The 19,592-nt window shown below is 47.6% G+C and overlaps 1 protein-coding gene across 1 annotated transcript in view; it reads right to left on the bottom strand.

Moving 5' to 3' along the window:
• Positions 1 to 970: 970 nt before the first annotated feature.
• The window catches only part of Cdh3 (cadherin 3), a 42,273-nt gene continuing 23,651 nt past the window's right edge, over positions 971 to 19,592 (bottom strand). Inside the window, exons 7-16 of the mRNA XM_055621232.1 lie at positions 18,234 to 18,409; positions 17,428 to 17,556; positions 16,074 to 16,259; positions 13,466 to 13,707; positions 13,100 to 13,245; positions 12,154 to 12,378; positions 9,237 to 9,443; positions 3,248 to 3,378; positions 2,750 to 2,896; positions 971 to 1,744 (exon numbers count right to left, since the gene is read on the bottom strand). Coding sequence (XP_055477207.1) covers positions 1,535 to 1,744; positions 2,750 to 2,896; positions 3,248 to 3,378; positions 9,237 to 9,443; positions 12,154 to 12,378; positions 13,100 to 13,245; positions 13,466 to 13,707; positions 16,074 to 16,259; positions 17,428 to 17,556; positions 18,234 to 18,409 — 1,799 coding nt within the window. The 3' untranslated portion in view covers positions 971 to 1,534. The remainder of the gene's footprint in view (positions 1,745 to 2,749; positions 2,897 to 3,247; positions 3,379 to 9,236; positions 9,444 to 12,153; positions 12,379 to 13,099; positions 13,246 to 13,465; positions 13,708 to 16,073; positions 16,260 to 17,427; positions 17,557 to 18,233; positions 18,410 to 19,592) is intronic.

Below are 19,592 nucleotides of genomic sequence, written 5' to 3'. Positions count from 1 at the left end.
TGCTTTCTTGCCCCAGTAGTGTTGGGAAAATTCTAGTTTATTCTAATAAGACCAACACCCTGAATGAATTCTGAAATTTCCTGTTTTACTTCATTCTGACATATAATTTAAGGAAAAAAAAAATCCCACAAAGAAGTCACTCTTTAATGCAGGAAAGTCCCCTCAGAGGATGTCTGTAAGGCCAAGCTAAAAAAGTGTTGGAGGGCTTGGAAAGCATTCACCATGGGGCAGGTTATGAGTTCTTTCAACCATAAAAGCCATTTGTTTGTTTGTGACATAGTCTCACCACAAAGCTCCGCCTGTCCTGGAAAGCACTTTTGTTTTCTGAGACAGAGTCTTGATAACCCAGGCTGATTTCCAAACCTACATTTTGAAATGTGCTTCAGTCTCCCAAGTGCTTGGACTATAGACATATACCACCCAAGATCTTTTTCTTTCCTTTTTTTTTGAGAAGGGTTTCTCTGTGTAGCCTTGGCTGTCCTGGACTCACTTTGTAGACCAGGCTGGCCTCACAGAGATCCACCTGCTACTGCCTGAGTGCTGAGATTACAGGTGTGTGACACCCAGCTCCCATGATCCTTCTTTTCCCTCCACAATCCTCCTAGACACTGGCCTCCTGATCTCACCTCCCAAGTGCTGTAATTATAGGCTTGTGCCACTGAGTTCCAAGGAAGGAAGTTGAGTGTGGTTCCCTCTTGGCTCTGAAACTGCAGGGTAGGGGAGGTCCTTATCCCATCTCTGGCCTGTTTCTGCACCTTGCACCACATCTACCTTCCGGCCCTGAGACTGGCTGAGCCCGAAGCGCATGTAAGCAAATTCTGAACATACCTACCACAAGGGGGAAGTTGGGGGAGAAGTGAGGGCATTTGCAAAAAGTCTAAAACCACCAAACTGAAGGCTTCATATAATGCATGCTGTGAGAATTAAGATGAGTCTTTGTTTTAACTCCACTCCCCTAACACCTCTGGGAAAAGTTCATTTAATAAAAAAAATTCTGGTACATTTACACGATTGTCATCACTCTCCATCTACGGCACGCAACGGGGAAAATAAAAAATACAAGACAACTTAGACATACTCAGTTAAAAACAAAACAAAACAAAACAACAACAAGCCCTGCACGATTCTCTTTTGGAGGGTCTGAGGGGACACAGGTGCCCCTCCCCCAGCCTCTTTTCGAACACTGCATTAAAAAAAAAATGGCTGCAGTTAAGAGGCCTCTTTCTAAGGAGAGGGGAAAGTCAGCAAGGGCAGCAGAGCAAGTCAGCCCTGAGGAGGGCAGGGTTGAGCATCGTGTGAGAGACCTCTAGGAATTCTGCCTCTGAGAGGGGCCCAGCCTTGGCTGAGGGATCAGTGTTGGAGTCTGTGTCACATCCTTTCATCTGAAAGGCTTCCGGTCCAGCCTTCCTGTCAGGCTCAGTATACTAAGCAGGCCGCTTCCTGAGAAGCTCTAAGTCCTCGCTGTAGAGGAGGCTCCGTGAGATGCTGCTGTGACCCGATCTTTCATTTCTGCCTGGATAGCTTGGCAGGGCGCCTACTCATCCTCCCCGCCACCGTACATGTCGGCCAGTTTCTTGAATCTACTTCCCCACTCGTTAAGGTAGTTGTAGTCCTGGTCCTGGTCGGAGGCTGAGGAGGTGAGGGAGCTCAGGGAGGCGGCATCAGAGCCGCTGCCCTCATAGTCAAACACCAGCAGGGAGTCGTAGGGTGGGGCAGTTGGGTCCGTATTGGCAGCCTTCAGGTTCTAGGGCAGCAGAGACCAGCAGTTAGCATGGCAGGATGGTGACCCTTGCTGACCCTTGCCAGCTGCCTGCATTCTGGCAAAACCACTGCCTCTGCTGCTTAGCCTGTGTACCCAGACCCCTGCTTCCACCTCCGGGAAAGCCTGCCTGGCCTCTGCTCCCAAGGCTTTGAAAGTTGAAATTAAATAATGCATAGGAAGTATTTAGCGTAGTGGCTCAGGGCATCCCAAGCCAGTGAGCAAGGAGCATGACTTTGAACCGCTTGTTCCACCGTCTGGGCCCTGTATGAGCTAATTGCGGTTTTTGCCTTTGTAAGCTAACTCTGAGAAGCACTCAGTATCACAGTTCAGCCTGAGTCTGGGCTGCGTCCCTGATCATGATCAGTCTCGGGTGTGTGTTCAATAAACCATCCATAGCTGACTGAGATTGGTGACTGAGAGGTTTATGTGGCTTTCTCTGAAACCCAACACATACAAAACTATCGAAGGTTAGTACCTGACAGATGGTTGGACATTGTTTCCATATTTGCAAAGACAGGATTAATTAAGAGAGAATTTGCATGTAACAAAGAGGCCCAAACCATCTTTTCTGAATCGGCTCTCCTGGGCAATGTCTCCAGATGTGAGCACCTGTGTTCTGAGCAGCACCCTTCCAAACAAAGCCAGAGAAAGCTCGCTGCTTGGACTAATTCCAACAGGCAAGAGAAGCAAGCAGTCCTGTTTCCATCTCTGCAGAAGACAGGAACAGAGGGTGGAAGTCGGGGCTGAGGCCTGACTCCATGCCAGCTGACCAGCAAATCAATTTTGAAGTTAAAGATGGTGATGATGATGGCAGCAGTGGTGTGTGTGTGTGAAGATCAGAAGACAACATTAGGGAGTCTGATCTCCCCTACCACAGTGGATTCCAGGAATAAACTATTGCCAGGCTCGCACAGCAAGCCACTTCCTCCTGCTCGTTCTCCCATGCTACGACTCAGATCTGCTCTGGGTTAACCTGTCACGTCTCACCTCAATGATGAAGTTGCCAATTTCATCTGGGTTGGCTGGCCGGGGACGGTACATGGGTGTGGGGATGAAGGTTGGTGCCACATCATTGCGGAGAACCACCTCAGGCCTGGCCTCCAGCCCCCGGTGGAGTTGGGTGATATCATAGTCCTTTATGAAAACAAAAGGGAACATGGGTCAAGGATGTGCACGGCTTTCCAGCAGTCACATGTCATCTTTCTGAGGCTCTGGAGGAGGCCAGAGACCCCGGAAGTCCCTCAATCCTATTGTCCCCTCTTCTTCCAAATTAAGGGGACAGTTGAGAGCCACTTAGCCAGGACAAAGAGACTATGGCATTAGACACCCTTCCCAGGAGAGGGAACTGGTGACCAGTGCTGCAAGAAGACTGATGCTTCTGCCAGGGCTAGTCAACATAACTGAGGTTGTACGACCCAGCTATCTCCATCACGGGCCTTGGGGACACCCACACCTACCTACCACCCAACCCCTCCAGTGACCCACCTGGTCCTCTTCGCCACCACCCTCTTCACCATAATAGAAGACGTTGTCACGAGTGTCGTCCTCTGGGAGCAGAAGGGGCTCTTTGACCTTTCTCTTCTTTCTCACCAGCAAGAGGAGTGCCAACAGAAGGGCTGAAAAAGTGGAGAGATGTAAGAACTCCCTCAACCATGAGGCCAGTCATGACCCCAGGCCCTCGGACCATAGTGCACTCATTTTATTTATGGATTTTTTTTTTCCCAGAGAGGGCTCATGTAGCCCAGATTAGTCTGTCTAGCTGAGGCTAGTCCTGAACTCCTGATCTCCCTGTGTGATGGGCTGTTTTTAGTTGTCACTATACCACACCTGGAATTAAAACTTAAGCAGCTGGGTACGCCTGTGAGAAATTCTGTCTTAACTGAAAAATCATTTCAAGTGGGAAGACCCACTTTTAGTCTATTCTTTTGAGGTGGGAAGATCCACCTCTAATCTGGGCCATGCCTTTTGGTGACAGCCTGTATAAAGGACATGGAAGAAGCCTGCTCTCTCTGCCTGCTTGCTCTCACTGTGGCTGGCAAGTACACCCCTCCACTGGCATTAGAGCCTGCTTCTTCAGGATCCCAGCAAAAACTGAAAACAAGCTGACGCATCCATCCTCATGGACTGAACAACTACTGGATTCTTTCTTTTTTCTTTTTCCAAGACAGGGTTTCTCTGTGTAGCCTTGGCTATCCTGGACTCAACTTGTAGATCCAACTGCCTCTGCCTCCCTGAGTGCTGGGATTACAGGCATGCGCCACAGTGCCCAACATCTACTGTTTTTTTTTTTTTTAATTAATTACAATTTATTCACTTTGTATCCCAGCCGTAGCCCCCTCCCTCATCCCCTTCCAATCCTACCCTCTCTCTTCTCCCCCCATGCCCCTCCCCAAGTCCACTGATAGGGGAGGTCCTCCTCCCTTTCCATCTAACCCTAGCCTATCAGGTCTCATCAGGGCTGGCTGCATTGTCTACCTCTGTGGACTGGTAAGGCTGTTCCCCTCTCATGGGGAGGTGATCAAAGAGACAGCCACTGAGTTCATGTCAGAGACAGTCCCTGTTCCCCTTACTCCCAGGGAACCCACTTGGACACTGAGTTGCCATGGGCTACATCTATGCAGTGGTTCTAGGTTATCTCAACAAATGGACCACAGTTGGAGTATCAGTCTCAGAAAAGACTCCTGTGCACAGATATTTTGGTTCTGTTGCTCTCCTTGTGGAGCTCCTGTCCCCTCCAGGTCTTTCTAGCTCCCCCTTATTTCATAAGATTCCTTGTACTCTGCCTAGCAGTGGTATAGCTGGGTCTTGAGGTAGCACTATTCCTAATCTTCTGAGAAAGTGCCAGATTGATTTCCAAAGTGGTTGTACAAGTTTATATTCCCACCAGCAATGGAGGAATGTTCCCCTTCCTCTACATCCTCTCCAGCATGTGTTGTCCCTTGAGTTTTTTATCTTAGCCGTTCTGATGGAGTATAAGGTGAAATCTCAGAGTGGTTTTAATTTGCATTTCCCTGATGACTAAGGACATTGAGCATTTATTTAAGTGTTTTTCTGCCATTTGATATTCCTCTACTGAGACATCTGTTTAGCTCTGTTCCCCATTTTTTAATTGGATTACTTGATTTGTTGCTTTTTAACTTCTTGAGTTCTTTATCCATCTGGATATTAGCCCTCTGTCAGATATAGGGTTGGTGAAGATCCTTTCCCAGTCTGTAGGCTGTCATTTTGTTCTGATGACAGTGTCCTTTGCTTTACAGAAGACTTTTCAGTTTCATGAGGTCCCATTTATTGATTGTTGATCTTAGAGCCTGTGCTGTTGGTGTTCTGTTCAGGAAGTTGTCTCCTGTGCCAATGAGTTATTAAAGGCTCTTCCCTACTTTTTCTTCTAACAGATTTAGTGTGTTTAGTTTTATGTTGAGGTCTTTGATCCACTTGGACTTTAGGTTTGTGCAGGGTGATAAGTATGGATCTATTTGCATTTTTCTACATGTAGACATCCAGTTAGACCAGCACCATTTGTTGAAGATGCTATCTTTTTTCCACTGTATGGTTTTGGCATCTTTGTCAAAAATCAAGTACCTGTTGGTGTGTGGGTTTATTTCTGGGTCTTCTAATTGATTCCATTGATCCACCATTTTGTTTCTATGCCAGTGCCATGCAGTTTTGTTACTATTGCTCTGTAGAACAGCTTGAGATCAGGGATAGAGATACCTCCAGATGATCTGTTGTTGTACAGGATTGTTTTAGCAATTTGGGGTTTTTTATTTTTCTATATGAAGCTGAGAATTTTTCTTTCACGTTCTGTAAAGAATTGTGTTGGTATTTTGATGGGAATTGCATTGAATCTGTAGATTACTTTTGGTAGGATGGCCATTTTCACTATGTTAATCCTACTGATCCATGAGCATGGGAGATCCTTCCAGATCTTCTGATATCTTCAATTTTCTTTCTTCAGAGACTTGAAGTTTTTTTTTTCAAATAGGTCTTTCACTTGCTTTGTCAGAGTCACATCACGGTACTTTCTGCTGTTAGTGGTTATTGTGAAGGGTGTAGTTTTCCTAACTTTTTTCTCAGCCCTCTTGTCTTTTGTATATAGGAGGGCCATCTACTGGATTCTTAGACCTTCTGTTGGTAGACAGTGAGCGTTGGACTAGCTGGACCACATCCTGTAAGTCATTCTAATAATTCCATATATATAATCCTCGTTGTATAAATTCTGTTCCTCTAGAGAACCCTAATGCATTCTGCCTCCAAGACCTTCCAAAATACACTATCATATCCAGCTGCATTTAGATTTTGAGACCTGCAGTCTCTTGTCTTTTATGCACATTCACAGATTTACGTCGCCACTTAACGTCACCTCTTCCTGGAAACAGGATGACTCCATTCCCACCTCCAACCCTATAGCATTTACTACATCAGACTTTCCATGCTGACAGCATTGAGGGGAGAGGAGGGAACCCTCTCCCCCCCAGTCGCTGTTACCTTCCCCGAGACTCTTGGTCATTCGATGTCCTCTAAGTTAGCCACAGTCTTATGCTAAACTGGAATTTTAAGGGAAGGACTGGCTTCCAGTGACAGCTGGGAAGACTGGCAAAGCATGTGCCTGGGAAGAACTGGTCAACTAAGGCCAGGCTGTTTTCCCCAACTGTCATGGGGTTGTTATTAGTACTGGCAATTGACAGGACCACTCTCTCTTTGGCTAGGCACAACAGACCTAACTCTCTTTGGGAGGTCATGGTTTCTATGGATGCAAATGTAGATATGGAGCAGATGCGACTTTTCTTCTCCTTTCTTCCCCAGTGGTTCTGGGGGAAGACTAAAGGCAAGCTGGATTTCACACCTGTGCCGAAGGCTTATTATATGCCTACTCACTTCTCCATTTGGCATGGCTGGGCATCTCTTTCCCCACACAAACTGGCAAAAGGAAACTGTATTTCCTTATCTTCTTCCCCCAACTCTCTACCACAGTTCAAATTTATTTCCCCTCTCCCTCCCTTCCTCTCTCCTCCTCCTCCTCTTCTTCTCCCCTCTTTTCTTCCCCCCAAACACAGTTTCTTTGTGTAGCCTTGACTGTCCTCAAACTCACAAGAGATCTGCCTACTCCTGCTAGGATTATGGGTGTGCACCACCTTACCCAGCTGTCAGTTTTTTATAAGACAGGGTTTTTCTGCATAGCCCTGGCTGTCCTGGATCTTGCTTCAGGATGGCCTTGAACTCAAGAGATCTACCTGTTCCTGCTGCCGGAGAGCCGTGATTGAAGGTGTGTACCATCACTGCCCAGCGTCTGACAGGATATTTTATCACAGCAACAGAAAATAAAACTAAAAACTATGAAAAAACATCCAACAGTCTACAGACCACAAAGCAGCACCAAGGACTTTGATGGAGTTTCCTCCCAGGGCCCTGCCTCCAACACGGCCCTGCATAGGCTTTTCGGCAGGAATGTCATCTAGGATTTATGTCATCTCACAGCACGCTAATGCTCCCAATCTCCGAGTGACGTCCCAGTTACCCAGGGTCTTTTGAGCAGTCTCCAAGATCCACCGCAAGGACCATGCACCTACCAATCGTCCTCTGACTTCACTCCCCACTTTCCCCCAACACAGCCATTGCATTTTCCAGACTCTGAGCACAGTCCGGCCCCAGGGCATTTGCTGTTCTGGACACAAGCATGGCTGCTTTTCTTTCCTTTTTCAGGTCTTTATTTCTGTGCTGCAGCGGCCATTCTGCCAAGGCAGCCCCTGCCAGCCATGTTCTGTGTTGAACCCCCAGACTCTTACCCCTACCTCTTGGTGCCCGAGCACTGGTTGGGGAAGACTCATCCTTGTCTCACACCTTTCTGGCTGCTATGAGCACTGTGTGAAGACCGAGTCAAGAAGCCAGACAAAGTGCCTGTGATACGTCTATCTTTACAGCAGAGAAATATGGGGCTTGGATGTGTGTGCGTGTGTTTTCTGAGACAAGGCTTTACACTTTGTTGTGAGTCCTGGCTGAAATCTGTAATCCTCCTGCCTTGGTCTCCCTAGTGGCAGGATTCTAGGTATATGAGACCATACCCAGCTCAGATTTGCATTATTATTGTTTTGGAGACAGGGTTTTACTATGTGGCCCAGGCTGGCCCTGAACTTGTGGCAAAACTCCCGTTTCTGCTCCCTGAGTGCTGGGCTTACACATACATACCACCACGTTCAGCTCTAAGAAATGTTTATTTATGGTTGTTATTATTATTATTTTACTTTTTGAGTCAGAGTTTCTCTGTGTAAGAGCCCTGGCTGTCTTAGACTCACTTTGTAGACCAGGCTAGCCTTGAATTCCTAGAGATCTGTTTGCCTCTGCCTCCCTAAGTGCTGGGATTGCAGGCCTGCGCCACTGTGCCCAGCCGTTGTAGTTATTATTTTTATTACTAATTCAGCACACAGAGTAAGGGGTTGATCATGTGATCTTCGTACATGTGTTACTGTACTCTGTTCTCATTTTTCCTGTGCCCACTGCCTGCCTGTGCCTGTCTCCTTTTGTTCCCCACACAGGAGGCCTCCCTGCTCTCCTACTACATGCAATCCATTACCTCTTTTCTACTTCCTCCCCTTGTAATTCCACTCTAGTCTCATGACCTGCAAACACACACACACACACACACACACACACACACACACACACACACGAATGTATTTACACATATAGTTCTAGATCTGGGTACCACATGTGAGAGAAACATGCGGTAGTGTCTTCCCGGCTTACTTCACTCAGTGCAATGACTTCCAGCGCTATCCATTTTCCTCAAAATGCCATGAAAGAAATTTGTTTTGAACTAACTACTTCTACCAGTGCTCCAGTGGTTCTTACATTGTGGCGTGTTTTAAAAGCCCTTGAGGGTTTGTTAAAACACAGGTCACTAGGTCTCTGGATCAGCAGGTCTGCAGGATGGCATAGCTGAGAAACTGCCTGTTCTTTAAAAAGCAGGCTTCCTCAGCTCACTGCAAGGGACTGCCTAAACCTGGAGTCTGCCTTCCCAACAAATTCCTGCACTACTCAGAACCACACAGTGACACGACAGGGAGACATTAGGCTGGCACATTCTGGTAGTTCTAGAAACATCTTACTGACTAAATGATGCTCCTAGAATTCAGAGTGTAAGAAGTGGGTGAGGGGAAGGAGGAGACAGACAGCGCAGCAGTTAGGAGCACTGGCTGCTCTTGCAGAGGACCGGGTTTGATTCCCAGCATCCGCACGAAAGCTAGAGCTGTCTGTGACTCCAGTTCCAGGCCATCTGACCCCCTGTGATGGCTTGCACAGGCACAGGCACAGGCACAGAACCAGTGCACATACGTACATGCAGACAAGACACCCACACACATAAAGCTAAAGGAGAGAAGAGAAATGGGTGAACAGTATTGGCTTAGTGTCAGGAGCTGAGAAAAGGCAGGTCTCTTGACTACACGACTCAGCACGGAAGGAAGCATGTGGTACTCACTCAGCAGAGCCAGGACGGCACCCAGGATGGGGAGGATGAAACCACCCTTCCAGGGCTTGGGGCAGAACTCCACGTGGCCACGGCAGTCGCACACAGTGGCCCTGATCATGGTGAGCTGTTCCCTGTTGCCATGGTCGGAGAGAGAAAGGTGCAAGTCATATATGTCCTGCTTCAGGAACTTCTTCAGGGACAAGGCCACGGTGTCTCCTGGAGAGAGAGAGTTTATGAGCTTGCGGATCTCCTCTGTGTTGGGCACTGAATACAAGACGATCGAAGTTTGAGAACAGCCTTAGCACCCTAAGAACAAAAGGCAGCTTTTGTTTAAGTGTAGCACTGTAAGGATGGAACCTGCCTAGCATCCATGAAGCTCTGGGTTCCATCCCCAGAACAGGAGAGCAAAGCCAACGAACAAAAGTCTCTAAAACCCTTGCTAAAGCCAAATTTTACCACTGTGAGAGGGATTCCTGGGTTACAAAAATTAATTCATTCTTTAGAATCTCCCTCTACCCTTTAAAAAAAAAAAAAAAGATTTATTTATTAATTATGTATACAATGTTCTGTATGCATGTATACCTGCAGGCCAGAAGAGGGCACCAGATCTCATTATAATTAGTTATGAACCACCATGTGGTTGCTGGGAATTGAACTCAGGACCTCTGGAAGAACAGCCAGCGCTTTTTTCCTTCATTTTAAAGATTTATTTATTTATTAGTTATACAGTACTCTGTACTGCATGTATACATACACACCAGTAGAAGAAACCAGCTCTCATCACAGATGGTTGTGAGCCACCATATAGTTGCTGGGAATTGAACTCAGGACCTCTGGAAGAGCAGGCAGTGTTCTTAACCGCTGAGCCATCTCTCCAGCCCCAGCCAGCACTCTTAACCTCTGAGCCATCTCTCCAAACCCTAATATCTTTTCCAATGGTACCATCTTATTATTGTTGTTTTTGTTGCTGCCTCTGTCTGTGTGTGTGTGAACCTACAGGTATGAATGTGGGCATGTGTGTGCTACGATGCATGTGTGAAGATCAGAAGACAAGTCTTTTGGGAGTCAGTTTCCTCCTTCCACCTCTGGGTTCTGGGAGCCAAACTTACGTCCATCAAGCTGTGCTGTACTTTCACCCAATGAAAAATCTTGCTAGCTCACAAAAAAATCAATTCAACTCTTTCTTAAAAACAAAAACAAACAAACAAAAAAACGCACTATGTGGATGCTGGGGACTGAACCTGGTCCATTGGAAGAGCAGCAAGTGCTCATTTTTAAGTTAATTAGTCAAATTTTTTTTTTTTTGAGAGTTTTACTCTGTAGTCTGGGTTGGTGTTAAACTCATGGCAATTCACTTGCCTCAGTCTTCTGAGTGCTGGAATTATGGGTGTGAGCCACCACCCTTGGCTGTCATCTTATTAAAAAGAAACAGACAGGGGCTGGAGAGATGGCCTCAGCAGTAAGAGCACTGTCTGCTCTTCCAGACGTCCTGGGTTCAAATCCCAGCACCCACATGGCAGCTTAGAACTGTCTGTAACTCCAGTTCCATGGGATCCAACACCCTCACACAGACACACATTCAGGCAAACATAAATAAGTTAAAAAATAAATAAAAGTAACAAAAAATTAAAAAAACAAAACAAACAAGAGAGCAATGAGAGTTAAATGTGACGTTCTATAAGCCAAGCGATATTGGACCAATATTCTTGGGTCATCAGCTGCTAGACTATTTTTTGCCTCAAAAGAATATATTATAAACCAGGCAGTGATGGCACACACCTTTAATCCCAGCACTCAGGAGGCAGAGGCAGGAGGATCTCTGTAAATTCCAGGCCAGCTTGGTCTACATAGTGAATTCCAGGCCAGCCAGGGTTAAAACAGAGAAACCCTGTCTCAAAACAAACAACATCCCCCTCCCCCACAAAAAAAGAAGAAAAACAAAACACATTATAATGGCAGGCGTGGGGGCACACGCCTAGGATCCCAGCACTTGTGAGGCAGAGGCAGGTAGATCTCTGAGAGTTTGAAGTCAGCCTGGTTTATGAAGCAAGTAACCAGGGCAATTCCTACACAGAGAAACCTTGTTTCAAAAAACCAAAAACCGTAAAAAAAAAAAAAAAAAGACATTATTCTAAGAAGTAGCTTTAAACAAATATCTATTTTATTATATGTGTGTGAGTGGTTTTCTTCTGCACATATGTATGTGCACAGTTGTTTGTCTGGTGCCCCCAGAGGTCAGAAAAGGATGTTGGATCCCTCGACACTACAAATGGTTACAAATGGTGGTGAGCTACCATATGGGTGCTGGGAACTGAACCTGCGTCCTCTACAGGAGCAGCATGTGGGTTTTTTGTTTTGCTTTTTTTCTAATTTTAAAATTTTATTTAATGTGTACAGGGGTTTTGCCTGCATGTATGTCTGTGCATCACGTGTTTACCTAGTACTGAGGACTACAGAAGAGAATACCTGATCCCCTGGAACTGGAATTGCAGGTGGTTGTGATTGCCAGGGGAGTGCTAGAATTGAACCAAGGTCCTCTGGAAGGACAGCCAGTGCTCTTCAGCACTGAGCCATCTCTCCAGCCCTGGTTACCTACATTTTGTTTATGTTTTTATTGTGGATGATGCTGTTTGCTTGTTCTCTGGAGACAGGGTCTCATGACATAGCCCTAGAACTCACTGGGTAGATCAGGTTGGCCCTGAAGCCACAGAAATCTGTATGTGTGTGTGTGCATGTGTGTGTGGTGTGTTTTCCTGAGTGCTGGGATCACGTGCAATCATGCCTCACCCTGTTTGTTTTGTTATTGAAGACATTTTTTAGGAGGACCACTTGATGGTCATTTTTGAGACCATTAATTCTGTGACCCACAGATGGGGCCAACACCCACCCAGCTGAACTGGCAGCCTCCCGCCACCGCCAGGGTTACCTTTCTCGCCGACTTCTGCCACCCAGTAGATGTCCGAATCATGTGTCAGCTGGGCCTGGAAAGGGAAGGAGTTGGGGGACAGGTCCTTGTCCGTGATGTTCAGCACTTGAGGCACCGGGCTTTGGTTACAGATGGTGATATGACGGGGTTCCGGGACTGGGCCATGGTCATTGATGTCGGTGAGCGTTAGCAGGAGGGTCCCAGTGCCGGTGGCGGGAGGGTTTCCTGTTTGCAATTACACAAATGATCTCTTTTCAGCTTTTGCTCATGGTTGGTGAAGGAATCAAGTTAAGGCTACCCAACCAGCTTCCACATGGCTCCTGGCTACCACCCAGCCATCCTCTCTTAAGTCCCTTCACCCACCAACTTCACTGTAGGTCAAACTGGCAATGGCAAACACATGGCCAATCACACTCTTGTTCTAATTTGTGACCACAGCAGACATGACTAACAAATCACAGGGCAGCTGCAGCTACTACCCTCAGCCGTTATAATCAATCACAGAGTAAAACCTACTGGCTGGCTCAAGCTGGTATAGTTGTCTACTGATCAGCTTCCGGGAATGCAAAATATCAGACAAACCTGCCTCAAGGCACCAGTTCACTAAATACCAAGCAGATGGTATAACCTTACAATCCCTCCAATTACGGCATAACAACTGAATCACGTGTGGTATTCCCAGTAGTCCTTGTCAGTCAATCATCAGTAGACACTGACAGGGCAGTTTGGAGTTCAGTGAACTAAAAACAAGTTGAAAAGGGAGTCCTCGGTGCTACCTTCCCTAGCTCTTGGGATTTAGAAAAATTAGCATCATAGCAGCCAGGCCTTTAAATTCAGACTGGTGTGCCAATCCAATCTCTACCACCATTCCCTGCTAAGGAGGGAGTACCCTTGCCCTGGGCACCACCACAGGCCTGCCATGGAAGGCCCGGGTGAAAGCTCTCACCATTGTCTGTGGCCCAGACCACGACTTCGTACGTGTTGTTCTTCACAAACCGCTCATCCTCACGATCTAAGATGCCCACAGCTGTGACGTGGCCACTGTCCGGGTCCATGGCTAGCCAGCCGGCTGGGTCTTTCAGGATTTCGTAGCTGCAGAGGGATTGAGAAGGGTCGCAGCTGGCATAGAGTTCTGTTATCACCTAGAGCCTCCTCAGGCCAACCACAGAGCCTTCCGCCTTGAGCAGGGCAGGATGGAGGGGTCTGGTGCAAGTGTGGTGGTAAGGGCACCGTACAGACTTTCATGGTGAATGGAACAAGCCGCCCAGTGTAGCTATGTGTCTGGCTGACCTGGTGCCCAGTCCCCAGGTACCTGATCTTCTGCTCCTCCTTGTCTGGGTCCTGTGCGGTATAGATGCAGACCAGCTCCCCAACAGAGACACCCTCCTGGGCCTCGATGATGTTGTAAGGTGGGACGAACACAGGGGCCTCGTTGACGTCTTCCACATGGACCACGATGGTAGCGGTGGCAGTTGGGAGCTTCACGGCAAAGGGATCCTCGTTGGTTACGTCTACATACAGAGTGTGCTGGTTCTGAGCCTCAAAATCCAAACCCTAGGAGAGAAGAGGAACCTGAGGCAGCATTTTGTGAGGTGGCCCGTGGGCACCAGGAGGGTCAAGGTAAAGGGACCAAGGCTCTGGCAGCTGCCCGGTCCCATTCCCTATCCCCCCAAACTCCGTGCTTCCTAAGAGGACATCTACTGGGGTCTCTCAGACAAGCCCAAAGCCTTTGTGAGGCCAAACAAGATTAGTTCCCAATAGGGTAGTGATGTCCCAGAGGAGGGGCTTGAGCGCCTGTGGGGCAGGTTAGTGTGACTAGGGTGCCTCTGGGTGGGATGCTACATCAATGCTAAGGACAAAGGACCACCTCTGTATCCCTTGTGACTCTCCAATGTCCCCAGGGCCACGCAGACACTCACTGGAGTGAGAACCTGTTTATAATTAGAGCCAAGAACATGTTTAATACATAAAACAAGCATTGGTGTGCTTTTAATATAGACTGAGTTCCCGAGGAATGCAACTTCTGAAAGCGCCTTGTAATTTAATTTGTTCAGGATGTTTTCAGTTGTTTCTTTATTGTTCTGAGTAGCAGTGGCGGTAACGCATCACCAGGCTGGCCCACGGGATCTACTGCACTTGGAAGGTTCTACAAATAAATGCAAATATCTGACCCCTGCACTGTGATTTCTAGTGTAGCTGTTCTCAAACATAGTTCATCTATCAAAACATTTAGAAGCCTTTCCTTCTATTTTATAACTCTCTCTCTCTCTATTCAATTATATTTTAAAATTATATTTTAAAAATGTTTATAATGTATACATAATATTTTCCCATCCATCCACTCACCTACCCACCTACATATCTATTTCTTTTCTTTTTTAGTTTTTGAGACAGGATTTCTCTGTATAATAGTCCTGGCTATCCTGGAACTCCCTTTGCAGACCAGGCTGGCCTTGAACTACAGAGATCCTCTGGTCTCTGCACTACCACGTGTGGCTCTACTTATTTAGACAGGGTCTTACTATATAGTCCTGGCCGGCCTGGAATTCTCTTTTTAATTGTTTGTTTCTTGGGGTTTTTGCTGTTGTTGTATTTTTGTTTTTTGAGACTGGGTTTCTGTGTGTAGCCATTGCTATCCTAGAACTATCCTCTTTGTAGACAGGTCTGGTCTTGAATTCAGAGCCTCTGCCTCTCAAGTGCTGAGATTAAAGGCTTGGCCTGGAACTCAATATATAGACCAGGCTGCCTTTGAATTCAGAGATCCATCTACCTCTGTCTTCGGTTAAAGGCACGTGCCACCTAGCTTTAAGTTTTCAGTTTTTTGTGGTCCTGCTAGGGATCAAACGGAGGCTTTCGCACAGATGAGGCAAGTGACCTACCACTGAGCCACGTTTTTTCTAGAAAGTATGAGTTAGCTAAGTTGTGTTATATATGAACTTTTTTTTCACAACATAAGACACATTACAATGAATTTGTCTCAAAAGAGCACATCTTCAAAGTCTTTATTCCTCTATTTATCTATTTTGTTTGTTTTAAGGCAAGGCTGGAATGGTCTTTAGATCAGGTTGGCCACAAACCTGCAGTAATGCTCCTGCCTCTGCCTTCCCAGAGCTGGGGTTATGGGATTAGAGGCAAGCGCTAACATACCTGGCTGAGACAGTTTTAAGAACTACTTCTTACACTAAGTCCTTCTCTGTTGTGAGCTTAGAAAGACAAAAAAAGACAGGCCAGCCCCCTTTTCCTGTTTCCTTAGGGAGAAGGTCTTGCTGTGTACCCAAGCTGGCCTCAAACTCTAAATCTTCCTGCCTCTGCCTTCTGAGTGCTGGTAAAAGGGTGTCACCATGCCCAAATTAGGCCCACATTCTTTTTGGTGCTAACCTGGGATCAAACCAGAGACCTTTTAAACAGAGCCATATTCTTGAACCTTCAATTATTGTTATTTTTTTTTTCTTGTTGAACTAGCCTCTTAAAGAATCTATTTTGTTCAAGTGTTTACTTATTTAGTTTTCTTTTTAAAGCTCAGGCTGGTCTCTGGCTACAGAGCTGGGAATGAACTTGAACTCCTGACCTTCCTGCTTCCATCTCCCGAGAGTGAGATACAGGTGTGAACCACCATGCCCCCTGCTCCTGAAGACTTTTGGACCAGTCTTGCCCTTTATCCCGATGAACACAAGACCATTAAAGAAAAAGGCCCTGAGCTTGATCCCCTATACCACCATACTCTCCCAACCCGCAGGACCCCTCAGAACAAAACCCACAATAAGACCCTGTTTCAATAGCTCAAAGAATGGATTCTCAGCTCAGGAGCAGAGAGACAAGTACCCAGAGCCACTGTCTTGGTGTAGTCACCACTGAATGGCCCAAGGGAAGTGGCCTGAGGCAGGAGGGGTCCCTTTGTCCTAGAGGCCCAACAGACCTACCTTCTTGGTTGTCAGGATGCCTTGGTTGGTCTCCGGGTGAGTGGTGACAGTAAAATGACCCCCATCGTCACCTCCCACGATGTGGTAGGTGGCACGCCATGCCGATGAGTTGGGGGCATCCAGATCAGTCACTGTCAGTCTCTGCACCTCCCGGCCCACTGCGTTCTCAGGCACCCAGGCCTCATACTGTGGGGGAGAGGGAGGGGACACACTGCACTCAGAGCCGAGAGAGGAGCCGTCCGACAGGCCACCAGCGGCTAGGAAGCCTCAGCACAGCTCTGGGGACGAGGCCACACATTCCGGACCCACTTTCCTTCTCCATGGGGAGCTCAGGGCTCTCCACAGCTTGGGTAGTACCCAAGCCCCTACTGTGCGCATAGCCACCCACCTGGCAGAGAGCAGAGGCTCCAGGAAAGATGGCAACAAGGACAGGCGCCTCACTGGGCTGGGGACTGGCCAGGAAGTTCGGGGGCAGGTAACAAAGCCTGGGCAGTCGGCTTTTTTTTTTTTTTTTTTTTTTTTTTTTAAAGTTTTTGGGTTTTTTTAGACAGTTCTCTCGTAGCCCAGACTAGACTTGAATCTGATGTGGAGTAGAAGATGGCCCTTCATCCTCCTGCCTTTACCTCCCAAACACTGTTAAGTACAGGTACGGGATACCCCAGTAAGCCTTCAGGACAACTTTTTTTGTGTGTTTGTGTATGTGCATACTACTATGTTCGCAGGGGTGAGAGGTCAACATCAGGTACCATTCCTCAGGAGCTGTCCACAGTGTTTCCTGAGACAAGCCAGGCAGCCCCAGGAATTCTGACTTCCACCTCCCCAACAATGGAGTTACAAGTGTAACTGGCCTTTGACTCAGGTCTCCACGCCTGCACAGCAAACACTTTTTATAAACTGAGCCATCTCTCCAGGGCAAATTTTTAGTGAGGCCTAAGCCATCCCAAAGCTAGATTTGTAAGCACATGAGGGAGTGTGGTGGGTGTATGTGCTGTGGTGAGCCTGTGGGAGTCAAAGGACAGGTCAGCTCTCTCCTTCCACCATATAGGTCCTAGGGAATCACACTCAGGTCATTTGGGTTCCTGGTCAGGTTACAGATACGAGGTAGAGAAGTTTAAACCCCGCAGACTGGAAAGAACTGTACACAGACCATTTCATCAAAAACTCAGGTATCTATCATTATCTCCACTTCACAGCTTAAGAAACTGGGCACAGAGAGGCTAGGCAGTTTGCCTAAGGTTACACGGCCAGTAAGCGACAGAACTGGGACTTGGTTGTAGAAGCGTGGGTTGGTCTGGGAGAAGCAGCCGGCCTCAGTCCTTTACCAGATGAGAAGTGCAAGAAGGATGGGAGTTACCTTCTGTGGCTCAAACTCGGGAGCATTATCATTGGCATCCAGGATTTCCACTATGGCCTTTGCCGTGGTGGTAGAGCCCTCTCCATCCATGTCCGTGGCCTGGATGGTCAGTGTGTACTCAGGAACTTTCTAGGGAGGAAGGAGCAAAGAGAAAGCCCACCATGAGCCCAGTGTGAGAGGACACTTACCTGGGCAATAGCAAACTGCCTTGGGGTATGGAGGCAAAAGGCAGTCCCCCCTTTCACTGTTTCCCTGTTCCTTGGCCTACCCCTCAGCCACTTCCAGTGAGCAGACAAGTTTTGCATGATTGTGTGTGTATGTGGTGGTGAGGGCGGGGGTGGGGAGCAGCAGGGTTGGGCGGGGGGGTCTCATCTCCCAACAGCTCTCCTGGGCTATCTTAGGGAAACCCAGGCACTGCCCAACCCTCAGCTGCCCCACACAGGAACTTGGAGAAACGATCTAGGCAAAGATATTCATTAGGAAACAGAAGGTAATTCCAATATCCACGGAGCCGGTTCTACTTTGTGGCTCACAGGGGACAAATCCGGGCAACATGCAAACTAAATGAGCCGTTCGGACAGGAAATGAGAAAAGCTCAAAAGCCTGCATTTTACAGCTGCCTCCTCACGCTTAGGGGATCCAGCCGGCAGGCTGGGCAGCAGGACACTAGCTCAAGGGAGCCGTGGGCCGCAGCAGTAAATGCAGCAGCAGCCAAGGCAATCCTGACTGGGTCTCCACTGTCCTGCCCAGACCCTGAGGCAGCCACAGGAGCTTCTACTCTGGGCAGGGTCTTGGCAGGTACTCACCTCCCGGTCCAGGCCGCTGGAGATGACGCTAATGGTCCCCGTGCTCTTGTGGATGGTGAACATGAGGTCATGTGGCTCCTTCGGTTCTTGGCTATGGATGGAGTAAGCCACCACGCCGTTGTAAGTGTTGATGGCATCATCCTCATCTGTCGCTGTCACCTGCATCACAGAAGTGCCTGCAGGGGAGAGGGGACCACTGAGCCCCTTTCCCTCTCTGCCCAGCGTCAGCCTTGCCTACTCTGGAACCTTCCTATGAAGTTCTGCCCCACACAGCAGAAGGACCTCTCCCCTGCTCGGTGGCAGCCAGCTTCCTAGAACCCGCTCGCTATCTGTCATGCCCTTCTTTTTGAGGAAATCAGATCCTCAGTTGACCATGGCAGTGACTTCTGATAAACGAACACATAAACACTTGGAGGAAGGGTTTTTGTTGTTGTTTATTTTTTAAAGGATGTACTTGAGGCTGGTGACTCAAGCTTGTAATCTCAGAATTTTGGGAAGCTGAGGCGGGAGGACTGCCCATGAGTTCAAGTCTTGCCTTGACTATGGAATAGGGAGACTCTGTCTCAAACAAACAAACAAAAACAAACAACAAATAAAGGTGTTATTCTTCAGCTACCCAGTAATGTAATGGCTCCAGCAGCCACAAGCAAGAGCTAACCATGGGAACAGAGGCCAAAACGGTAGAACAAGGCAGGATCCTGCCCTTTAGCTGAAGCCCCACTGCCACCCGGATCAACTGCCCCTAGGGCTTTCAGAGAATAAGGAAAGGGAAACAATTTTTTTTTTCCATCTTGTTAAAACTGTTAAGGCCAGCCTGGTCTACATAGCAAATCCAGGCTAACTAAGGCCAACACAGTTAGATGTTTCAAACAAATCACCACACAGAAAAAAAAGCTAGTCACACAGGGATTGTCTCTGACATGAACTCAGTGGCTGGCTTTTTGACCTCCCCACCCCGGGGGAGGAGCAGCCTTGCTAGACCACAGAGAAGGACACTGCAGCCAGTCCTAAAGAGACCTGATAAATTAGGATCAGATGGAAGGGGAGGAGGACCTCCCCTATCAGTGGACTTAGAGAAGGGCAGGGAGGAGATGAGGGAGGATGGGATTGGAAGGGATTGAGGGAGGGGGATACAGCTGGGATACAAAGTAAACAAACTGTAATTAATATAAAAAATAAAAATTTAATAAAAAAATAAATAAAAAGCTAGGCATGGTATTATCTCCTCATCTTCTAGTCCTCTCTTCCCTAACAATGGCAACTTACTTTTGCTTTCTGTAAATCATACCCCTCAGCTCCAGCTGCTTGCCCTGTGGTGGCAGAACCTCGGGCCGCAAGCTCCATGGGAGCAGGAGCTTA

Source organism: Psammomys obesus, unplaced genomic scaffold (assembly GCF_907164565.1).
Source record: "Psammomys obesus unplaced genomic scaffold, mPsaObe1.curated_primary_1811, whole genome shotgun sequence".
Lineage (NCBI taxonomy): Eukaryota > Metazoa > Chordata > Mammalia > Rodentia > Muridae > Psammomys > Psammomys obesus.
Note: the sequence above shows the minus strand (reverse complement) of the source record. Positions and strands in the feature narration are given on the sequence as shown.